This window comes from Phoxinus phoxinus (genome assembly GCF_949152265.1).
Source record: "Phoxinus phoxinus genome assembly, chromosome: 19".
Taxonomy (NCBI): Eukaryota; Metazoa; Chordata; class Actinopteri; order Cypriniformes; family Leuciscidae; genus Phoxinus; species Phoxinus phoxinus.
This window is the reverse complement of record NC_136894.1, coordinates 11,626,639-11,648,499: the sequence shown is the minus strand read 5'-3', so window position 1 is coordinate 11,648,499 and position 21,861 is coordinate 11,626,639. Positions and strand designations below refer to the sequence as shown.

The following is a 21,861-nucleotide window of genomic DNA, read 5'->3' as shown; positions in this document are numbered from 1 at the left end:
AATAAATTTTAACCAATAAATAAACGTTAGTACAGCAAGAAGCAATATATTCAACTAAACATTAGTAGTGTTTCTGAGAAAATACAGAAAAACAAATATAACTTTCTAAAGATGTCACGGGTGAGACTTTTGTAATATGCTGAAACCTCAACATTTAATTACGCATATTTTTTTATCTATATATATTTTTATTTTTACATCATATAATGTTGTGCTATTTTTATCTGGCAATACGTTTATTTTGATTGAATGTCAAAGGTTTAGAATAAATAGTACTGTATTTTAAATTTAAATTCGCCAAAGAAGGGGGTTTTCAGTCGGGCAATATTGCGGACACCAAAGATGGGGTCTTTCAGTTGAATGTGCGTGCGCTTGTTTGGACTGCGTCACATACACGTGAGTTGAGTTCAGCAGGAGCTGAGAAGTACAGTTACTTAGACATTATTAAGACACTCAATCACCACGCAACGCAGGTTTATATCCAGAGTTGTATGCGTCTGCAACATGGGCAGAAGAAATAGAAACAGACAAAAACCTCAGCAGTTCAGAGATGGAAGACCAGAGGCGAAAAGGACCAGAGATGATGCTGTGAGTTTGCTAACTGCTCTAGCTTCTTACTTTTCTGCTCAGTGCCAACGCTGCACATTCATTCATTTATAAATGTAACATATGCTACATTGTAAATACACACATCATATAGTCACATACAAATGATTGTATATATATGTGTGTGTGTGTGTGTGTGTGTGTGTGTGTGTGTGTGTGTGTGTGTGTGTGTGTGTGTGTGTGTGTGTGTGTGTGTGTGTGTGTGTGTAATAGTATAACTTACTTAAAGTAATCGATGCACATCGCACGGGTTCTTTTTGCAGGGTTGGGGAGCTGGATACTCTGAGATCGTCAAGGAAAACAAACTCTTTGAGCATTACTACAAAGAGCTGAAGATTGTCCCAGATGGAGAGTTTGAGGAGTTCATGGAGGCCATGAGGGAGCCACTACCAGCTACAATACGAATCACAGGATACAAGAGGTGATTGACATTTTCTGCAGGTCCAAACGTTTTACATTACATGACAAACAGTGTGTGTGGACTGCCACACAATTTAAATTATGACGTCGTTAACCTGTTAACTGTCGGTCTCCAAGTAGCAAGACACTTTTTTTTATTGCCTCATTTCCCTATAATGTATTTTAGTAATTTTAGTAATAATCAAAAATTAGGTGTCATTCGAAAGTTTAAAGTCACCATTAAATCAAAATTGACAATTATAATTTTTTGTGGAATATTGCAGTGTTTATTATAAAATATTTATCCGTGCACATCATTGTTTTTTTTTCCAATTCATATGCACTCCTAATCTTTAATCAACATAAGCAACAATATCTCTTCTCTGCCCTGATGGTGCCAGGCCAGTACAACCTGTCACTTACTTGAGATCACAGCAATAGCAAACCATAATGATCAAATCTTTTCCCGATGGACAAAATCAAGTCTTGCCCTACATTTTTTTTTGTCTTGTTCAAGATGCCATTTCACTCAGATATATGTCACAATGAGAAGATAAGACTATCACAGCTTCTGTTTCATGCCGACTCAAATTTCATCATGTAAAAACCTTTTTGAAATTGAACATGAAAACTTACTTTTTTTTATTTATTATTGGGTGGTATTATGTTTCATATTTTACAAAATTTGCTGATCTATTTTAAAATCTAATATTGAGAAAAAATACATTGTTGGATTGGTCTGAGACTCCAGGTTCCATAACTTCCATATTGTCTACTGTTTTTTTATAGGAGAGGTATTGTGACAGAAATGTATTTAATTTATGACAGGAGGTCAAAAACATTCAATGGAATGGAACGCTGGCTATTTTTGGTATAGTGCCTATTAAACAAATTCTTGCAGGAACCTCATTTTGTGTGATATCAGCTTCAAATTTGGAACACAGAGCTTTGTTAAACATGATATGACTTGGATTATCTAGCAATTTTGGAGTCCCGTTTAATTTTGTAAAGTATATTTTGAATAGAAAGTTAAGTAGTATCTTCATTAAAAAGAGACCAACCTTAGGTCTGTATTTGAAAACACTCATGAGTCCAACCATTTAAATTCAGATCTATGCTAAAAAAAAACAGGGGTGATGGTTTAAAAAATGGTTTAACTTTTATTATACCATGGTCTGGGTGAATACTCGATTCTAATTGGCTGCAGGGTGTCCGTTAAAAAGTGATAGAGGACACCTAAATAAACTGTCAGGCGTAACCAAGGAAACCAAGTTATTGTTTGTAACTTGTAACTTTAGATTTCGATTGTAAAACTAATTAAAATATAAACTAATGTTTTAAAGATGTGTTATTTGGCAAGTGACCATGGTATAAGCGGGTTAATGCCCTTCGAGGTGTCCATTGTCAGGTTTTAATGGACTTCGGCGGAGGCAACCGTCCTCCGCTGCGTGTCGGCCGGTTCACACCTCGCCGTCGTCCTTTAAAACCTGACAATGGACACCTCGTCGGGCATTAACCCTTACTTTACTTCTCTCAGAATCTTTTAATTTACTATTGGCCATCAGCCATCCTGCTTTGTTATCAGCATTGACCATTGACAAGGCCATATTGGTTAACAACTTTCCTGGATAGTTCAGAGGGCGATGCAATTATACAATAATGTTTTTCCCTTTCTCAACTCCTTTAATATTCAGTCATGCAAAAGAAATCCTTCATACTCTTAAAGAGAAATACTTCAAAGAGTTACAAGATCTTGAGGTGGATGGGCAGAAGATTGAGGCTCCTCAGCCCCTAAGTTGGTAAGATGGAGAACAATTTGTTTGTGTTTTAATTGTGAGTTGGAAATCTGTAGAACATAGTACTTCAGATCTGATTTTTACTCTCATCATGGTGTTATAGGTATCCCGATGAACTGGCGTGGCACACTAATATGAGCAGAAAGATCTTACGCAAGTCTCCACTCCTGGAGAAATTCCACCAGTTCTTGGTCAGCGAAACCGAATCGGTAAATACAAATTTTGGTGCACTTCTCCAAGGCGTGTGTCTGCAGATATTCAATAGTGTATACCGGTACTAAGGGTGGGAGAGAAAAATCGATGCATCACAAATTCTGAGAATTTCAGAATCGATTCTGCGCTTCGTTTTTAACCGACACATTTCTCCATTCTTGGGTCAATTTTTCAAAACTCTTCACCCAGTGAGCACAACAGCAGTCTGTGGGTTAAACTGTGGATCATTTATCATTGCTTTGGCACAAAATGCATTCAAATTACATGAATACATTTCTCACTTATACACAAACACCACCTAAACTTTATACCTACAAAACAATTTGTGCAAGTTTACATACTCTTTTGAAACCTGTTAAACTTAAGTTAAAAACCTAAAATAATACAAAATTAAGACTGCAGTTTGCTATATTTCTACAGTAATACCATATTGAATTGTATACTGAATTAAAAAAAAAAATTAAATGCTATCAAAACAATTAGATGTAGCTGAACACCTACACAGGGGTTGGTCTTTGTAAAAATTAACGAATGCATAAATTATTGAATGAATGAGGCATTTATATAGAACTTTACTATGTACTACTGTGCATCCAAAGTGCTATACACTCATATCAGGGGGTCTCTCTTCAAACACCACCAGTGTGCAGCATCCACTGATGTGACGGCAGCAGCCACAGAACAACGGTGCCAGTGCGCGCTCCACACACCAGCTATAGGTGGAGAGGGAATAGAGCTAATTCAGTGGATGGGGAATGTCAGGAGGCCATGTTGGATAAAGACCAGTGGAGGGAATTTGACCAGGACACCGGGGTTACACCCCTACTCTTTACGAGATGTACCATTGGATTTTTAATGACCAAAGAGAGTCAGGACCCCGGTTTAATGTCTTATCCAAAGGACGGTGCCTTTTACATTATAGTGTCCTCGTCACTATACTGGGACGTTAGGACCCACACAGACCACAGGGTGAGCTTCCCTTTCCAACAGCAACCTGGTTTTCCCAGGAGGTCTCCCATCCAGGTACTGACCAGGCTCAGCCCTGCTTAGCTTCAGTGGGCAACCAGTCTTGGGCTACAGGGTGATGTGGCTGTGGGGGAAACTTTTTTACTGTAATGCAAACATGGACCATGTAACACATACTGCAGAGAGTGTCATTCTTGTTTTGTAAAGATATTTCACAAAAGTAAACATTGTATAAAGCTACCGGATGTTAAGTGTTTTTAGGTCATTGTTTTATGAGTGACAGTGTTTGTTAGTTGACAACCTTTGCTAGTGTTATGGAAGAGTGAGTTGATTTGAGACCTGTATGAATTGTCTTGGTTATTTGTGTATTTTGAATGTGAGGTTAACTGCTGTGCTGAGCTGAAAGTTGGTTGGGAGATCTGTATGAATAGTTTTGAAAAAGTGACCCAAGTATTGAGAAATGTGTCCTAGTGGTTATAAAACAAAAACGAATTAATACAAATATAATATAATTTTTTGATCAACCACAAATGGCAGTTTTTTTTTTCTTAATGTTATTTACTCCATCAGGGTAATATCAGCAGACAGGAAGCAGTCAGTATGATTCCTCCTCTTCTAATGAAAATCGATTCTCAACATAAGGTACATCTTCAACAACATCATCATTTTCATTTCATTTTCAAGTTTCCTTGAATACCAACGGAATGTTTTCTCTATAGCGTGTTTTCTTCACTGGGAATTTTTTTAATAATTTGTCTTATCACTGTCGTCTTTCTGGATTATATAATCAGATTCTGGACATGTGTGCTGCTCCAGGATCCAAAACTGCTCAACTAATAGAGATGCTTCACTCTGATATGGATGTGCCTTTCCCTGGTAAACTGTTGCTCATTAGTATGGGTTCATATATAATAAATTCAATACTGATGTAAGATGATCATCATATCTTATAGTTGTCCTTCATCTCTTCTGTGTCTCCAGAGGGATTTGTAATTGCCAATGATGTGGATAATAAGCGCTGTTACCTGCTGGTCCACCAGGCCAAGAGATTAAACAGTCCATGTATTATGGTGGTAAACCATGATGCATCTAACATTCCACGTCTGCACTTTGATCAAGACGGGAAAAAGGAGGTCCTGTTTTATGACCGGATCCTGTGTGACGTACCCTGCAGGTGAGGAATTTTATGCTGAGGGTCTCGGCTTGGACCCAATGATGCTGGAGTTGTTTTTATTGACCCTCATGAAAATGTAGTTTTTATATAAAAATATTAGATGTAAAAACGTATGTGAAAATTAGAAATGTTGCCTTGGCCAGTAACTGAAATGAAATGTTTATTTTAAATAAGTTAAACTTTAAGTACTAAAACGGATATAAAAATAAATTCAAGCAAAATAAAAAAAGCTAATAAAAATTACGAGCACATATCAAATACTTGAGCTAAAATTTAAATATAAAAATAAAAGCTAATAATACTAAAATAACACTGAACAAACCCATTCATCCCACCTTAAAAATAATTAATATTTTGGCAAGGTTTGAGCTAATCTGAGCTATAAATGACAGACAGAAAAATAGAAGTCTGGTTATGTTTAAGTGTCTGGAAAAAAACTTTGCGGAAGCTTCAACCTGATAGGCTGGTTTCTATGTAATTATTGGTTGCTTAAATATTGTCGTCAGATGGTCAAACAGCAACATTACACACTAAAGAAAGTTGAAAATGTAAAAAAGGATAATAGGACCCCTTTAAACGGTAACTTAAGCTCTTTTTGTTAATCTACCAGAGTCAAACTTTCGTGTAAAAGCATAATTAGAATGGAAGCCCGTGACCGTGTTTTTATTTTCTGTCAAAATGCATTTTGAATGGGAGTGCTAGGGGCACTTCTATGATAGCATCAAAATCGCTATTTTTAAAACACTAAGGAGGCTCGACACAACATGAAACTGTGCTCGAAGTATCACCAGGGGCTCTACACATGAACTCAAGCATTGACTACATTGTTTGTGTACACAGAGTTTACTAAAAAGAAAGGTTTTGTACGACTCCCTTTATCAGTTCGTGTTTCCGGTGGCTGGAATTTTGTCAGTCAAAAGTAGTTGATCTCCGAATACAACATAACATGAGGAGAGTAAAGATGGAAAGCTCCTAAAGCTTGTTTCCATATAAATTCTAAGTGTCCCAAGTTATCATGCTTTTCATTGGAATTACAAGTTTATGACATTTCCTCATATGGAGTCGGTTCATTACGTTGCATTTGGAGATCGACTACTTTTAACTGACAGAATTCCAGCCACCAGAAACACTAAAGCCCAATTTATACTTCTGCGTCGAACTCCCGCTGTAGCTATGTCGTAGGCTGTGTGAAGCGCGCGTACCCTTCGGCGTACCCTGGCGTCCACCTCTCCAAAAATGTAACAACACGCGGACGCAAGCGCTATGAGTGGTCTGCTAGAACCCCTCCCTCGGGTTTCACATGCTCCCTCTGCATGTGTAATTGCACGTCAACACAGACAACGATCAGAAGTATAAATGAAAACCAGCACGTTGCCTACAGCGTAGAGCAGGGGTCGGGAACCTTTTTTGACCAAAGAGCCATTTTTTTTATTTTTGGTTAATGCATTTTTCCAAAAGAGCCACAGTAAAAAAAAAAATATTATATTATTATTAGAGATGTGTTTTTTTAATTTTTTTATTCAACAGTAGTAATTATTAGGTCCATAGACGACTAAAAACAAATAAATATTCAGCAAACAATAAATAAGTTGCAACATGGAATTAATTGTGCAGGGCTTACCACAATTATCAGTTATGCTGCAATTATCAAATATGCTTATCAGTTACCAACTGATGAGCATAAATCTTCTACGTGTGCGTGTGAAAGAGAGACAGAGAGTGAATGCAGTGCACACACACAATACTTGGCTTGCATCTACTGTTTACGTAAATACTCGACTTGGCATTTTGATATATTTCGGTGTTTATTTTGGCCGCAACCGAAGACAAAGGCTACTATGCTTGTCCGTGTTGCGCTCGGAGCGCACGCACAGCATCCTGTCAGTAGAGTTCAGTTCTCTTTCGTGACTTATCGCGCTTTTAATATTTATTTTCAATATAAAGCACATCCTGCTCTTTTCTTTCTCATTCATTCATGTTTTGTTATTAATAACTTTAAACAGAATCGTCAACTGAAATCTGCCCGGATTATCAAAAATACACACAGATTTATAGGACAAAGGGTCTCTGTGGCAAAAGTGAAACTACCAGCGGGTGAAATGTTTCGGAATGTCTCTTTGCACAATAAAGCACCCGTTTCAATAAAAGGATATATTAAAGTATTAAACTTTAAACAAGCTGCAGCTGATTGAATCTGAACCAGTGCAGGAGCTGTAGGTTACCACAGAAACATAAGTGGTTAGTTTATTGCTGTGGTGACTCGTGACTTTATCAGTTAAGGCTGATTTATACTTCTGCGTCGAACCTACGCCGGAGCCTCTACGCCAATGGTCGGGAACCTATGGCTCGCGAGCCACACCTGGCTCTTTGGCAAAAATCATGTGGCTCGCGAGCCATAGGTTCTTGATCACTGGCGTAGAGGCTCCGGCGTAGGTTTCGACGCAGAAGTATAAATCAGCCTTAACTGATAAAGTGAGTCGTACAAAACCTTTCTTTTTAGTGAACTCTGTGAACACAAACAATGTAGTCAATGCTCGAGTTCATCTGTAGAGCCCCTGGTGATACAAGCAGTTTCATGTTGTGTTGAGCCTCCTTAGTGTTTTAAAAATAGCTATTTTGATGCTATCATTGAAGTGCCCCTAGCACTCCCATTCAAAAGGCATTTTGACAGAAAATGAAAATACGGTCAATCTTAAAAGTGCCGTTTCCATTCTAATTATGCTTTTACACGAAGGTTTGACTCGGGTAGATTAACAAAGAGCTTAGGTTCAATTTTGGCGACAGTTACCCTTTAAAACCACAAAAAATGTCATTGTGTGTTGTCATACCAAAAAAGAATGCTGTTTTCTTGTACAGTGATATGAAGTTGTGATTATGTAAATATAAGTATCACAATAATAGAGGCACACATAAACGCCAGAGCTCTGTGTTTTCGGTTGAGCAGTGAGTCTCTTCCCAGCATGCAACATCATATAGCTGAGTAAGTTTATAGTTGGTGGAGTCTATACTTGGCCTGCAGCAGAATCAGGTGCCAAGCACAATATACCCTGCTCAGTACCAGCAGGACAAACATCTTACACACACAGTGTGGTCAGCCTGGTTTCTCTCCGTCGATGAAATGATTTGAAGTTGACTTTAAAGGTGTAATTATGGCTTGTGTTTTTGCCCCATGTATGACTGTAGTTTCATTGATTTAAAAGTTGCTGCCTTGTTAACCAAACACTGATGTAATTGATTTTAAAAATACCATATGATCTCATATGACCACAGGAACTCTCTTTAGTTATCAATTCCAGTTTAAAGGGCACCTATTATGACATTTAAAATGTTCCTAATGTTGTTTAGGGAGTCCCCAACAACAGTTTTACATGCATGCAATGACAAAAAACACTTTTGTTTTCGTATAATATGCATTTATTTTTACCTGATTTGCTCACCGACTCCCAAATGAATCGTTCAACGACTCATTTTTCAAACCCCTCCTTTGCGCGACGCTAATCTGCGTTGATTGGTCAGATGACCCAGCAGTGTTTACATAGATAATACTTATTTTTAACACGGAGTACAATGATGCTTTTATCAATTAAATTGTATTATAATAATGATTATAGTCCACTGCTTTATAGTTTGTAGTAAAAAACGAAAAATAAGATAAATAATTTAATGTTATGTTAGCGAGCATATAGCCCAGAGTTCATATTGTAAAAGCACAATCAGTCTTTGTTTGCATTAGCCCGATGCATAAACATAACGTTTTTACAAAAAAAAAAAAAAAAAAATGCAGTTACGTTACTACGAGGTATTATTCTATTCTTTAGACAACTCCGAAAACAACGACAAACACTTCACATATCTCAATACAATTGTCATTGAAGACCTAGAAGCTAAACGGTGCTTACACAACAAACAAAATAATTATTAAGCATGCTACATAAAATATAAAAGCAAAAATTATTAATAACACTTACAGGTTGTGATACGGAGGAGGATGCTGATGCAAATACACTTGGAACTGAACCTTCCTTCAATATCAGCCAGCTGGCGAATCCAAGTTTGATTGCATTTAAAAAGCAATCGTCTTCAAAATGACGCGAACAAAGCACAAGGCTCGGACTATACTTCTGTGGTATAGTGAATTGTAGCCACTTAGTCTTCAAATGCTCCTCCTTGGGCAGATAAAAAAAGTTTGCTTTTGAGCAGCACTTCAGAACACAGCGTCTCGTCGCCATGACGTTTTCACGTTAGTTTTCCCTGGCCTTGGAGCGCAATAAGTGGGCGTATCATATTCAAATAACTTGACAAGTTGACGTCATCTAGTCAGAGAAAAAGCTTCGGTCTTCTAACGATTCATAAAAATGACTCAGAGTCGACTCTCACTTTTGAAAGACAATAACTTTATATAAGGTGCACTTTCATATTTCAAACTTTGCAGGATGTTTTTGTTCACTTAGATCTATGTTACACACTACATGAAAGGTAAATTTCAAAATTCCATAATAGGTGCCCTTTAAAATTACTTAAAGGAAATAAATGTGGTGATGACTATTTTTCATCTTTGCTTTATTGTGAAGAACCACTAATTATAAGTCTGCTTTATGCCTGACAGACACATGAAATGATCTGATATGGAGTTACAGTTAAACTGCAAACAATAAAATCAGCACCTTTATCTATACAGTGGAGATGGAACAATGAGGAAAAACATTGACGTGTGGAAAAAATGGACAACCAGCAACAGTCTGCAGCTCCATGGGTAAGACCAGTATAAATCACTTGGGCTGTGCTCAGAATATTGGGGTGGACGATATGTTTAAATATTTAACTTCTTTTCAAGACCAATAAAGAATTTTTTTTAATATTGGGTATTTGTTGTATACACAACTGAATTGAAGTCCTGTGACAACAATGCATCATACTTCTGTACTACAGTACAGAGTATACTGTTCTGTTAGCAGTACACTAGTAGTCATTCTGAACACATCCTAGAGCCTTCATGCTCTGAGATAAACCCAAGTCTTGATGCATGATGATCATTGTGTCTGGAGCTTTAGCTATTTGGCAGCGGCAGTGAATTAGCAGTGATGTGTTTTCTGTACCTGATTAGTGAAACGGGATGTTGCATCTAATTTCTTTGTTGCACTGTCAGCGTGTGTGCTGTCTCTCCATTCTGAGGTTGCAGTGGTTGCAGAAAAGAGCAGTTTGTTATGCTCTAATTGCGTGTCTTGTCTGTCAGGCTGCAGATAAGGATCGCGGTGCGAGGTGTGGAGCAGCTGGCTGTAGGGGGCAGGATGGTGTACTCCACCTGCTCTCTGAACCCCATCGAGGATGAAGCAGTCATCGCTGCCCTGCTGGAGAAGAGTGAAGGTATATGAAGGAAACATTTCTGCCCCATGAATTTGATTTTATTTGTGTATTTTCTTTTGAAGTTAATTTTAAAGGGGTGGTAAAATATGATTTAACTTTAGTTAGTGTGTAATGTTGCTGTTTGAGCATAAACAACATCTGCAAAGTTACAACGCTCAAAGTTCAAAGCAAAGGAATATATTTGCTTTTAAAGAAAAGGACTACAACAAACGGCTGGTAGGGACTACACGACATTCCTCCCGGGTTAGTGACATCACCAACCCTAAAAATGTACATAAACCCCGCCCCCGGGAACCATGTTGAGAATAGGAAAAGTTGTTGTATAAGAGCACATTTGTGAGTCAGCTCAAACCTTAGCATCTATCTTTTCACATGCAATAGAAAGTCACTCTGTGTGCATCTCACAACAGTTCCTATACGAGCAATTTATAATTACCATGACAGAATATTCTAATTGACGATAGTTAACACATCAGCAACATAAATTCATCAACTAACCATTCAGAGACGTCCTGTTGCATTCTACATGTCACTTCTTGAGTCGCAGCTGCTAACACACATGAGCTCTTGAAACCCCGCCCTCTGCAGCAGCTCATTTGTATTTAAAGGGCCAGGAGCAAAACGGCTTTAACATGCTATATAAAAATATCTGTGGGGTATTTTGTGCTAAAACTTCACACACACACTCTGGGGACATCATAGAATTATTTTACACCTTGTTTTACACCTTGGCATTTTACCACCCCTTTAAAGTTGTACTTTGCTGTTTTTGTCTTTTTCCGTTTTTAAATGTCTATGTAGTTTATTCATTTTTTATTTATTTATTTATTTTAGTACTTCATGTTAAAGAGGTGGTTGATTGCGATTTCACTTTTTTCTTTTTAAATAGTGTGTAATGTTGCTGTTGGTGCATGAACAGTATCTGCAAAGTTGCTGCGCTGAAAGTTTAACATAAGCAGAGATATCATCTTTTAAAAATCAGGAAGTTTAATGCCTACAAAAACGACTCGAATGGGACTACAACGAGATACTTCCCGGGTTTTATACGTAGCTAACCCATACATTTACATCAACCCTCCCTCCGGAATATGCAAAAAATGGGGCGTGGCCATATTTCTGCGGCTTCGTGGAAGACGAAGAGTTATAGTGGAGAGCTGTTAGCCATGCCGTCGAAAGTGTGTTATTTTCACCAAGCTGTCATGTCTTCGGTGTTCGGGCTTCCTATGGACGCTGTAGTTCGTCAACAATGGCTACAATTTCTGTTTTATTATGTTCCTGAAAATTACAATCGTAGCTCTCTGTGCTGCGCATTTTACGGAAGACAGCTTCCAGAATCTCCACGAATTCAATGCCGGATTAAACAAGAAACTGTTTCTAAAACATGAAGCAGTTCCAACTTTAAACCCAGAGGCAGCCGTTGTTGGGCCACAACCTGTAAGTAAGACTTAATCATTTTAAATGGTTGCATGTATAGTTTCAGACGTAATGTTTTAGTTTTATCAGGGACGTAAACAAATGCCAGCGCTCGCATTATATATGTAATCGCAACAGCAAAGTTTCAGCTGCGGTATTACTCAGTCATTTATTCAGTTATATTAAATGTTTAATCAGGAGAAACCCGTATCTCAAAAGCTAACAAGTGTCAGCAGTGGCATTTTCAAGTAACAGCGTATCGGAATTATTATATAATAATAGTAGAATAGAATAATAATAATAAAAAAAAATGTACCATTCAGAAACGTTTTGTAAGAGCCGTGTTTGGGGAGGTTCTGCTTAACTCTCTTCATTGCCGCTTTCTGGGTCTGATTCTGGCTCAAACTGTACGGCAGTATTGAAACCATTATTTACATTTGACCGGAGCACATGCAACTTTCGCCCATAAAGGTGATGGGCGTGAAGTTTCCGGACAACGTGCACTGCGCAGTTTAGCCAATTACAATGCACCGGCCCAACTAACCAATCTGAGCCCATGCCTGTTTCTGAGGGAGTGGTTTCATAGAATCAGGAAGTCAACCGGTCGTTCAAATGACAGAGGAGAAAGCGTCTTACAATAAAGGGGAAATTTATGAAAAATAAGGCAAAAAAAAAAACGAAGACATGTTATATTGCACCCCATAAATACAATCATGCAAAGAAAAAAAGCAGTAAACCACCCCTTTAAACTAAATCGTGATATGTTGATTTTTTTTTTTTTTCAGTTATTTATTTAATTTGTTAAATTTAGTTAAATATTTTGTTCCAAGTAACTGAAATGGGTTTTTTTTATGGTTCACTCACACGCAATATGTGTATCTTTTATTGATAAAAAAAATTTAAAAACGTGGGAAATGCAATTTTGGGTCAAGCATTAAATAAATGATGGGACGTATTTACCTTGCCATGTCACCTCAACTTTGTTCTGCTTTTTCTCCCCTCTCCCTCCTGTGGTTTCTTCTTCACTCTTCTGTTTATTTCTCAGGTGCTTTAGAGTTAGCAGATGCCTCTGCAGATCTCCCAGGACTTAAATATATGCCTGGAATAACATCTTGGAAAGTAATGAACTGTTATCCTCCACTCTCTGGCATTAATTTCTGTTCATGCTGTTCCTGCTTATGAATGTTGAGTCTGCATTGGTTTGTTTTTAGCGTTAGTGCAGTCATTTCTCTTCATTCATTGCAGCAGGGGTATAAGACTCTTGGTAACTGGGGCTCTCACTGGAGCGTGGGCCAGAGTAAGGCTGTTTTGGTAGTCCTAGATATCTTGGTAACATTATATTAAAATAACATATCTACACCTGTGATATTCCACCTAACCAAATCGAAAATATATTGTCTAAAACTAGAGAAAATATGACCTGATTTGCAACGTAGTCACTTTTCTTAAATGTTGCTACAAAATAAAGCTGGTCCAAAATCAACTTTCATACTGGCCATAAATATGATTGAAACTGCATTATTGTTTGATTATTATTTATTTTGATCTTTGTAAAATTGCAAAGCTCTAAGACCAATCGTGATTTTGATCTTTATTTTGATGGCTTATATGATAATATTCATGTGTGATGCTGCATCTTAGAAAATTTCCCTTAGGTAGAAGTACAGGTTAAAATATTCATTGATGTGGAAATGTATACATCGTAAACTTTACACTATTTGTGGTTTCCATATTTTTGTGTTTGAAACGAGGCTCACCAAGGCTGCATTTATTTGATCAAAAATACAGTAAAAACAATAAAATATGTTACAATTTTAAAATAATTTCTATTTTGAATCTAAATTCAAATGCAATTTATTCCTGTGATGGCAAAACAATATTTTCAGCATCATTACTCCAGTCTTCAGTGTCACATGATCCTTCAGAAATCATTCCAATATTCTGATTTGGTGCTCAAGAAACATTTCTTATTATTATTATCAATGTTGAAAACAGTTTTGCTACCAAACATTTTTGTGGAAACCATGGTAAAAAAAAATCAGGACACTTTGACGAATAGATAGCTCAGAAGAACTGCATTTATTTGTATAAATGCCTTTACTGTCACTTTTAATCAGTTTAATGCATCTTTGCTTAATGAAAATATAATTTTATTTCCAAATAACTGACCCCAAACTTTTGAACTCTTATATAGGTAATGACGAAAGAGGGTCAGTGGTTTTCTGACTGGTCAGAGGTGCCAAAAAGTCGACACACCCAGATCAGACCCACCATGTTTCCACCAACAGACCCAGAGAAGCTGGCGAATTTGAGACTGGAGAGATGGCAAGTTTCTTTTGATCATATATTTATATATGGATGTATATGCCCCTATGATACAAAATGCTTTTCACAAGCCTCTAGTGCTGTACTGTTTTACCAAAACCCTCCACCAGATGGTAGTATACCACCACAGTACTAGTGGAGCAATACGAATGTTGAGTGAACTCACACAGCGGTGTGTGAACCCAATTTATACTAATTTTTAGTTGTAACAGTGTTATGGTGCTTTGATTTGTGTTTTCAGTATGAGAATACTGCCCCATCACCAGAACACTGGCGGGTTTTTTGTGGCTGTGTTAGTTAAGAAGGAGCCCATGCCGTGGAACCGCCGTTACCCAAAGGTATTAGAAAATGCAGACTTTATACATCATTTTATATAAAATGCAAACAGTGTTGAAGTTGTATGGGAGTACATTTATGGTGTCTTTTTTTTATTTTTGACTGCCGTTTTACTAACAAGCCCATTTTCTTGGATGAGTCCACCTTATTTGTCATTGCATTTGAAATGGGAAGCTAGCGTATGCTCATCGGTACCTTTGTCTCTGTCCTTTCTTTGTCTTTGTCTCTGTAGCTTCGTAATAAGGATGTGAACGCCTCCAGTGATGTGGCTCCCGCAGAAGAGCTACAGATGGGGGCGTCTCCAGCTGAGGTCCCTCCATCAGACGGCTTATCTCCTGACACCCCTGTTGAAGCAGTGGAGGGAGAGACTCCTGCAGAGGGAACCCCGTCTGTCCCAGATACCCCTGACCCTTCAGAGGTCAAGAAAGACAATGTCTGTGGGTGAGTGTCTTTAGCCAGGTGTAAATGTGGGCGTACGCCGGCACCTTGTTCAGTCAGCCTATTGTTCTCTCTGCTGTTCATTAGTTTTGTTCTTTCTGTGCTGTGCATCGAATAATGCATCAGGGAAGATGTTTCACTTGGATATACGGCACAATAGAATCCGACTTCTTTTAAATGGCTCCTTAATGGGGAAAATAAAAAGCAGTATTTAAGAAAAACATGATGGCATACTATTTTGAGTTGCATCTTTGCATAATCGGTTTCACATACTAGGTAGGCATAATAGTAGACTTGCAGGCAGCAGCCATTCCAAACAGCCATATTCAGGCAGGCCTGGCTTGTAGTGTCGATGTCAGTGCCCCCTGGTGGACCAGTCACATTCTTCTGCACTTACTGTGCTTTCTATTGACATGAAGTGCTCTGTCTGTTCCAGCCCCCCTCCTCAAAAGAAGATGAAACTCTTTGGCTTCAAAGAGGATCCTTTTGTGTTTCTGACAGAGGATGACCCCATCTTTCCTCCCATCCAGTGAGTGCCTCTCCTCTCCATGGACAAAACCTCGCTGCTCAACACACATACTGCTTTTACAAATGTTCTCATATCTTGCGTGTTTTTTAAAATGTTTTATTTGTCTGATGCCACTGTGTTCCCGATGCCTGAATAAATACACGGAGTAGGCTGGAGCTTTGTTTATGTGTGAAAAAATACTAGTGGTTATCTATTATTGCGCTATTCATCCTATGTGACCAATCACATGAATGGATGATGTGATCATTATCATTCAGTCATTGTGACTCTGTCTTTTGTTTGTGATGAATTTTATTTATTTTCTCACACAGATGCACAGTGCCACAGCGCTGGCAACCCGCCATTTTGACTTGTGGGAGACAACGCCTCTGCTCCATATGTCGCAGCATGTTCAGCGCTGTGCACATATGTGCATTTTTTCCCCCTCTGTTTAGCCATCGTTTATTTTATCCTGTGATATTTCTTTGTCTGTTCCAGAGCTTTCTACGACCTGTCTCCAGATTTCCCCAAGCTTAACGTGTTGACTCGAACCCATGAAGGGAAGAAGAGGCACCTGTACATGGTGTCTAAAGAGCTCCGCAATGTTCTGCTCAACAACAGTGAGAGAATGAAGGCAAGAACAGACTCTCTCTCTCTCTCGCTCTCTCTCTCTCTCTGTCTCTCTCTGTCTCTCTCTGTCTCTGTCTCTGTCTCTCTCTCTCTCTCTCTCTCTCTCTCTCTCTCTCTCTCTCTCTCTCTCTCTCTCTCTCTCTCTCTCTCTCTCTCTCTCTCTCTCTCTCTCTCTCTCTCTCTCTCTCTCTCTCTCTCTCTCTCTCTCTCTCTCTCTGAAGGTCCTTCATCAGTGCTAGTAGTGATTGAGGATGGCGTATAGGCAGATGGGGACAGCAGCCTCGCTATGATCTCATCTCTATCTGTGCTCTAGTGCCTTCACATTCATCAAGTATGAAACAACCATCTGCTGCTAATGTAAACAGACATCACTGGAGATAAGTTAGAACAAAGAGCCACACTGTAAACACTTCTACACCTCATCCTTTGGTGCATTATTTGTGCTCAGAGGAATTAACATGTTAATATGGTATTTGGGTAGATATATATCCCTCTTATCCATCCCTCTATCTATCTGTCTCTGTCTGTCCATCTATTTGCTTATTTTATCATAATAATATTTGTTTTTTATATATATGAAGGGTGAAGAAGCACCAAAAAGTTGATACTGTAGTACCAACTTGTCTGTAAAACATATTATTTAATGTTATGAGACGTCGCTTTTTATCAGGACAAACTTTATTTATGGATCAAGATTTTTTTTTTTTTAAAGAATCTTTTATATAATTTTACTCATTTTGTATTATTATTATTATTTCTGTTGTCCAGGTTTGTTGTACTTATGATATTATGTTGTTAAATGTTTAATATGTATCTGCCATGTAATGGCCGATATGACAATGCTCCAATACTACTTTTATTAACATATACATTTTATTTATAAATAACATGTGTATGTATGTATGTATGTATATATATATATATATATATATATATATATATATATATATATATATATATATATATCATCATAAATGTTTATTATTATTATTTTATGCATAAAATAATATTGTTACTATTGTAATAATGTACTCTTTTAATGTATATAATAATTAATAATAAAGTAATATGCTGTTGTAAATGGCGAGTCTTCTGTCTTTCTGCAGGTTATAAACACAGGAGTTAAGGTCTGGTCCAGAAATACTGATGGAGAAGAGTTTGGTTGTGCTTTCAGACTGGCGCAGGAGGTGGGTGTGTTTAAAATAGTTTGATTTAAACAATGCTTTATGTAGTAGTTGTTTGAATAATGTACGTGCATTGCATACAACCAAATATATTTTTTAAAAGTTGAGAAGAAGCATTCTAATCCCAAAGATATTTCTGCAAGGTATAATGGTTGAATTTCACATGCTATTTTAACCAAAAAGGCTTTAAGTCGTACAGCAATAATCTGTCTATAATTAAAGCAGCGCTCAGATGTCAGATGTTTTTTGTTCAAAAACTAGGTTCGGTGGTCTATAGGGAAACGAGTTAATCTCAACATGCCGTTAATAACCTCAGCTTGTCTTTCTGTCTGCTCTAGAGGGAACGACCATTTCCATTTTCCACAACAATGTATTGATTTTTAACTAGAGGAAGATCTGTTATGTGAATTTGTGTGTGTGTGTGTATTCATTCCATCTTCCCATAGATGAAGAAATGGATTAAAATGTGTGCTACTTTCCAGGGCTGAATTAATGGGAAATGGAAATGCATTTTGAACTAGACTTAATGATCCTGAGGTTACATGCTGTTTGTGTGTGTGTAAAGAAACATTGATCCTTGACTCTATACTGATGTCTTTCACCAGGGTATTTACACACTGTGCCCCTACATCAGAGCCCGAATCATTAACATCAGTGTGGAGGACGTGAAGGTTCTTCTCACGCAGGAGAACCCCTTCCTCAGCAAGCTTGGAGAAGATGCTCACAGTCACGCCAAGAAACTTGGTCAGTGCTATTTATGAATTCTTGGCCATGTTAAAATGTACACGTTTGCAGTTTTGAATGATGAGTGAACTTTAAATATGTCATTATGCTATCATAACAGACACACTAATTAGAAATGTAAGATGTTAATTCTTGATGCATTACTACATTTAATGTATGCATTTTTTTAAAATGACATACACATTATAGGTTGGTGGATGGATGTATGAAAGGTCTAAAAAGGAAATCTGTAATAAACAATAAGAGTGGTTTTATTTATTTATATATATATATATATATATATATATATATACACTTTTTATAATATATTTGTTTAATATTAACATGCAAATACATAATGTCATGTATTAATTGTCATAGTAGTTGGTATTGCCAATGTGTCCAGTACTATTGGCTTTGAATCCCTTTCATAAAGCTCAGCATCATCTTACAGACAACAAACTTGTGATGTAACTCATGTTGCTAACTTCACTAATGTTAAAATAAATTTCTGAAATTCATGTTCTCTCTTTCTCCAGAAATGGGCAGCATTGTTTTACGATACTTACCAGATCCAAAGTAAGTGCTCGTGTTTAGAATCCATAATACCATACTGTTTTTTGTTTTTTTGGAACAAGAGTAAAGAACCTTTTAGACTTGAGTTCTGTTCTAGCCAACAGTCTATGCCTCATTCGTCCATATGACAGACCATAGCTCAGTGAACTGCCTTCTAAGGCAACATCCTAACCAAAATGTAACCTATAAGTGACTGGTTTGGATTACAAAGGCAGCAGCTCTAAATGAAGCACACAACAGACATGACTCTAATTGATTCCAATAGAGTTTGATGTTAGCGTGTTGCTAAGCGAACATCACAAAAAATTAATAGCAAGGCACACAGATATTGAAAAAATAAGAATTTCCTAAATGCATTGTGATGAGCTCAGTGAAAAAAAGATTCTGAATGGAAAGGGATTAATATGTGATTACTATCCACCTTCTTAACGCAAGAGTGGGCGCAGCCATTTGTAAATTGAATGTGTCTGGGTTCCAGTGGCATCTCCAGTTATTTTTAGCTGTACAAAACGGCTTGTTATGCTGCTTTGTATTGCAAAAGTGTTTTTCTTACCATATTTTATTGTATTATAAGTATAAATGCACTGGTTTATAGCGCAGAAAGTTTTACAGTTTACTGCACTTTATATTTCTAGTTACTTACCTATAGCAGATAATGAATCAGAAGTCTTGCACATTGACAGAAAATAGCTTACTTCCTCGTTGCAAAAAAGGTGTATTGCTGCCTTAAATTTTGACCAAAATTATATTTTAGGGAGCAGCTTTGTTTCCTTTGTTTCTGGAGCGGCCTCTTCATCCGGTGAAGTCTTAAAATGCGTTCTAGGTAGATGGCTCGCTAGGTGGGCAGGAACTTTCACAGTGTTGTACGTACACAGAGGGCTCTGCGATGGCATTCCTGCCATTCATCAGCCAGTCAGGAGACAAATGAATGGAGATTGAGCGCTTTGTAGCCATTACGCCCCTTGTCTGATAATTAAAGGGCTCGAACTGATGCACCCGGCTTCCTCTTCACAGATAAATAGCTCTTGATTGTCTCTCTCAGCAGAAAGCTCATTGTTTGGCCCACCAGTCATGTTTCACGTTGATGGCCCTTACTGTGTGGAAAACTAGTCAATTCAGCTGGAAAGTGTGTCCTCCTATCTCTCTCTCTCTCTCCCCCTGTATTTCTGTTACACACACAAACACACCCAACATATTAATGGGTTTATCATTTAATGGGTAAATCTAATCTGCAACAAACCCCAAATCATTGCTAACTCGCAGCACTTGACATGCTCGGTACTCGCAGCAGCTACTAATAATTTCTTGTTTGTACCTGACCGATTGTGGTTTCAAATCTAGGAAATTATTCTAAAATATATATATGCATGCCGCAAAAAACTCATTCATTCATTTAGATACGTTTATATATTTAACTATTAATTTGATATTTTACATTTATTTATTATATGTACTTGAATTTTTATATTTATTAAAAATACCCGTTTTGGGTATTTGTTTTATTTTTATTTACTTGGATGTTTATTTAAATTTTTATAATTAATTTACTCAGCTCTTTGATATTTATGTAATTAATGTATTCTAGACACTGACACTGGCACATTGTCTCCATGCAAAAGTTATTATAGATTACAATAAGCCAAGCCATAATGCAACTACAGAATGAACTTGTACAGATGCACTTAGTCCGTGAGTAGTTAAACACCAAAATGTCAACAAAATGACAGAAAGCAACTGTATATTGTATGGTTCATAAATGTTTGCTGCAGAGCATTATTGCTTGAATTCCTTTTGCACAATAAAACATGTCTAAATTATCCCCACACCATCAAGACAATCTGAATATGCCAATTTATTTTTGCATTAATACAAGCCCCCTTAAAGCACTTATTTTCTCATCGACGTGTGCACACTTGTTCTTCAGTTTCATCACAGTGAGTGACTTAAGTGCGGAGAGCAGCTCTGATGTCACGGTGATTAGCGGCGCGTGGCGCTCTGGTGTCATCCTCCTTTGTTGGCAGCATATATGAAAACATGACTGCCTGTTCCAGCACAGCGCGCCTGATCATCTTTCACTCTCTTTTTCCATCCATCTGATCACAGACGCTCTTAAAAGTGCCCCAACCGCCGCCGTCACACTCCACGCCGTTTCCTGGCGCTGTCTACGCTGCAGCTGATCAATAATTTGCTCGTTTTCCTTCCCCCTTTTTCTGTCTTGCCTTCTCTCATCCTCCCCTTTGACACTCATTCTTTGGCTCTTTTCTCACTTGTATCAACTTAAACTTTTAATTTCTTCTCATCTCTCCAGGGATCATGATGCTCCTCAGTGTCCTATAGATTTGTGCGGCTGGAGGGGGAAAGCTTCCATCAGGGCTTTCGTCCCACGTAATGAGCGTCTTCATTACCTCCGCATGGTGGGGGTGGAAGTCTTCCGTGACAAACAAGGGAAGAGGACCGACGGTTCAACAGAAACCCAGGAAGGAAGCACAGAAGATGCGGAGGGCCTGAGCCAAGAATCTGTTGTTGTTAAACAGGAAGATGCAGAAACGGAGCAAAACGGTTCAGAGTCCAACATTAATAGCACAGAACCTGTTGCCAACACTTGTGATGGGCCTATGAGTTAGATATCTTAATAGTTAATATGGGTCTGGAGAAAAATGGACTGGGGCCTTCACTGTTTTTCCTGACTACACGCGTGTAGAGTACCACCTTGTTGGCTAACCTCTGAAGAACTGAATTGGAAACAATTATTTTATCAGACCTTTTTTAAATATTGATTAAAGAATTTGCTGTCGCATATGTTTTTATTATCATTTTTGTTTAAGGGACATTTGTCACTTTTCAGTCAACTTTGTTAAACTGTTTTGCGTTTCTAGTGTTTAAGGGTTGCACACCAGCTCTTACAGTGCATTTTGATTTCTAAGACACTTGTACATGATTTACACTGTACTTTATGCCAATTTATTCATTGTTATAATACTTTAAATAAACAGCATTTGTCAATACCTTAGTTTGGCACTTTTTTAAAGTGGTGTGTGTACATGCCACTTTTCAGTGTGCTGGCTAGATGTGCTAGCAGTGTATCAAACCCAGCTCTTGCCCTGCATCTGAATATTCATACCTACCGGTACATACTATGTAGAAGGTGAAAAACAGTACATTATAGTATGGCTTAACTTGTAGTATTCATAACAGTAGATGAAAAGTACC

General features: G+C 37.7%; 1 protein-coding gene across 1 annotated transcript; it reads left to right on the top strand.

Annotated features, from left to right (window-relative positions):
• Positions 1 to 14: 14 nt before the first annotated feature.
• On the top strand, positions 15 to 21,660 carry nsun2 (NOP2/Sun RNA methyltransferase 2). The gene is made up of 19 exons (XM_079590779.1): positions 15 to 588; positions 870 to 1,027; positions 2,700 to 2,804; positions 2,905 to 3,010; positions 4,551 to 4,622; positions 4,772 to 4,856; positions 4,962 to 5,154; positions 9,833 to 9,907; positions 10,388 to 10,518; positions 12,977 to 13,050; positions 14,126 to 14,256; positions 14,498 to 14,594; positions 14,825 to 15,033; positions 15,467 to 15,559; positions 16,037 to 16,172; positions 17,275 to 17,355; positions 17,958 to 18,096; positions 18,615 to 18,654; positions 20,960 to 21,660. Exons 1-19 carry the CDS (start codon positions 505 to 507, stop codon positions 21,273 to 21,275), a joined length of 2,325 nt encoding a protein of 774 aa, XP_079446905.1. The 5' UTR covers positions 15 to 504; the 3' UTR covers positions 21,276 to 21,660.
• Positions 21,661 to 21,861: the final 201 nt, after the last annotated feature.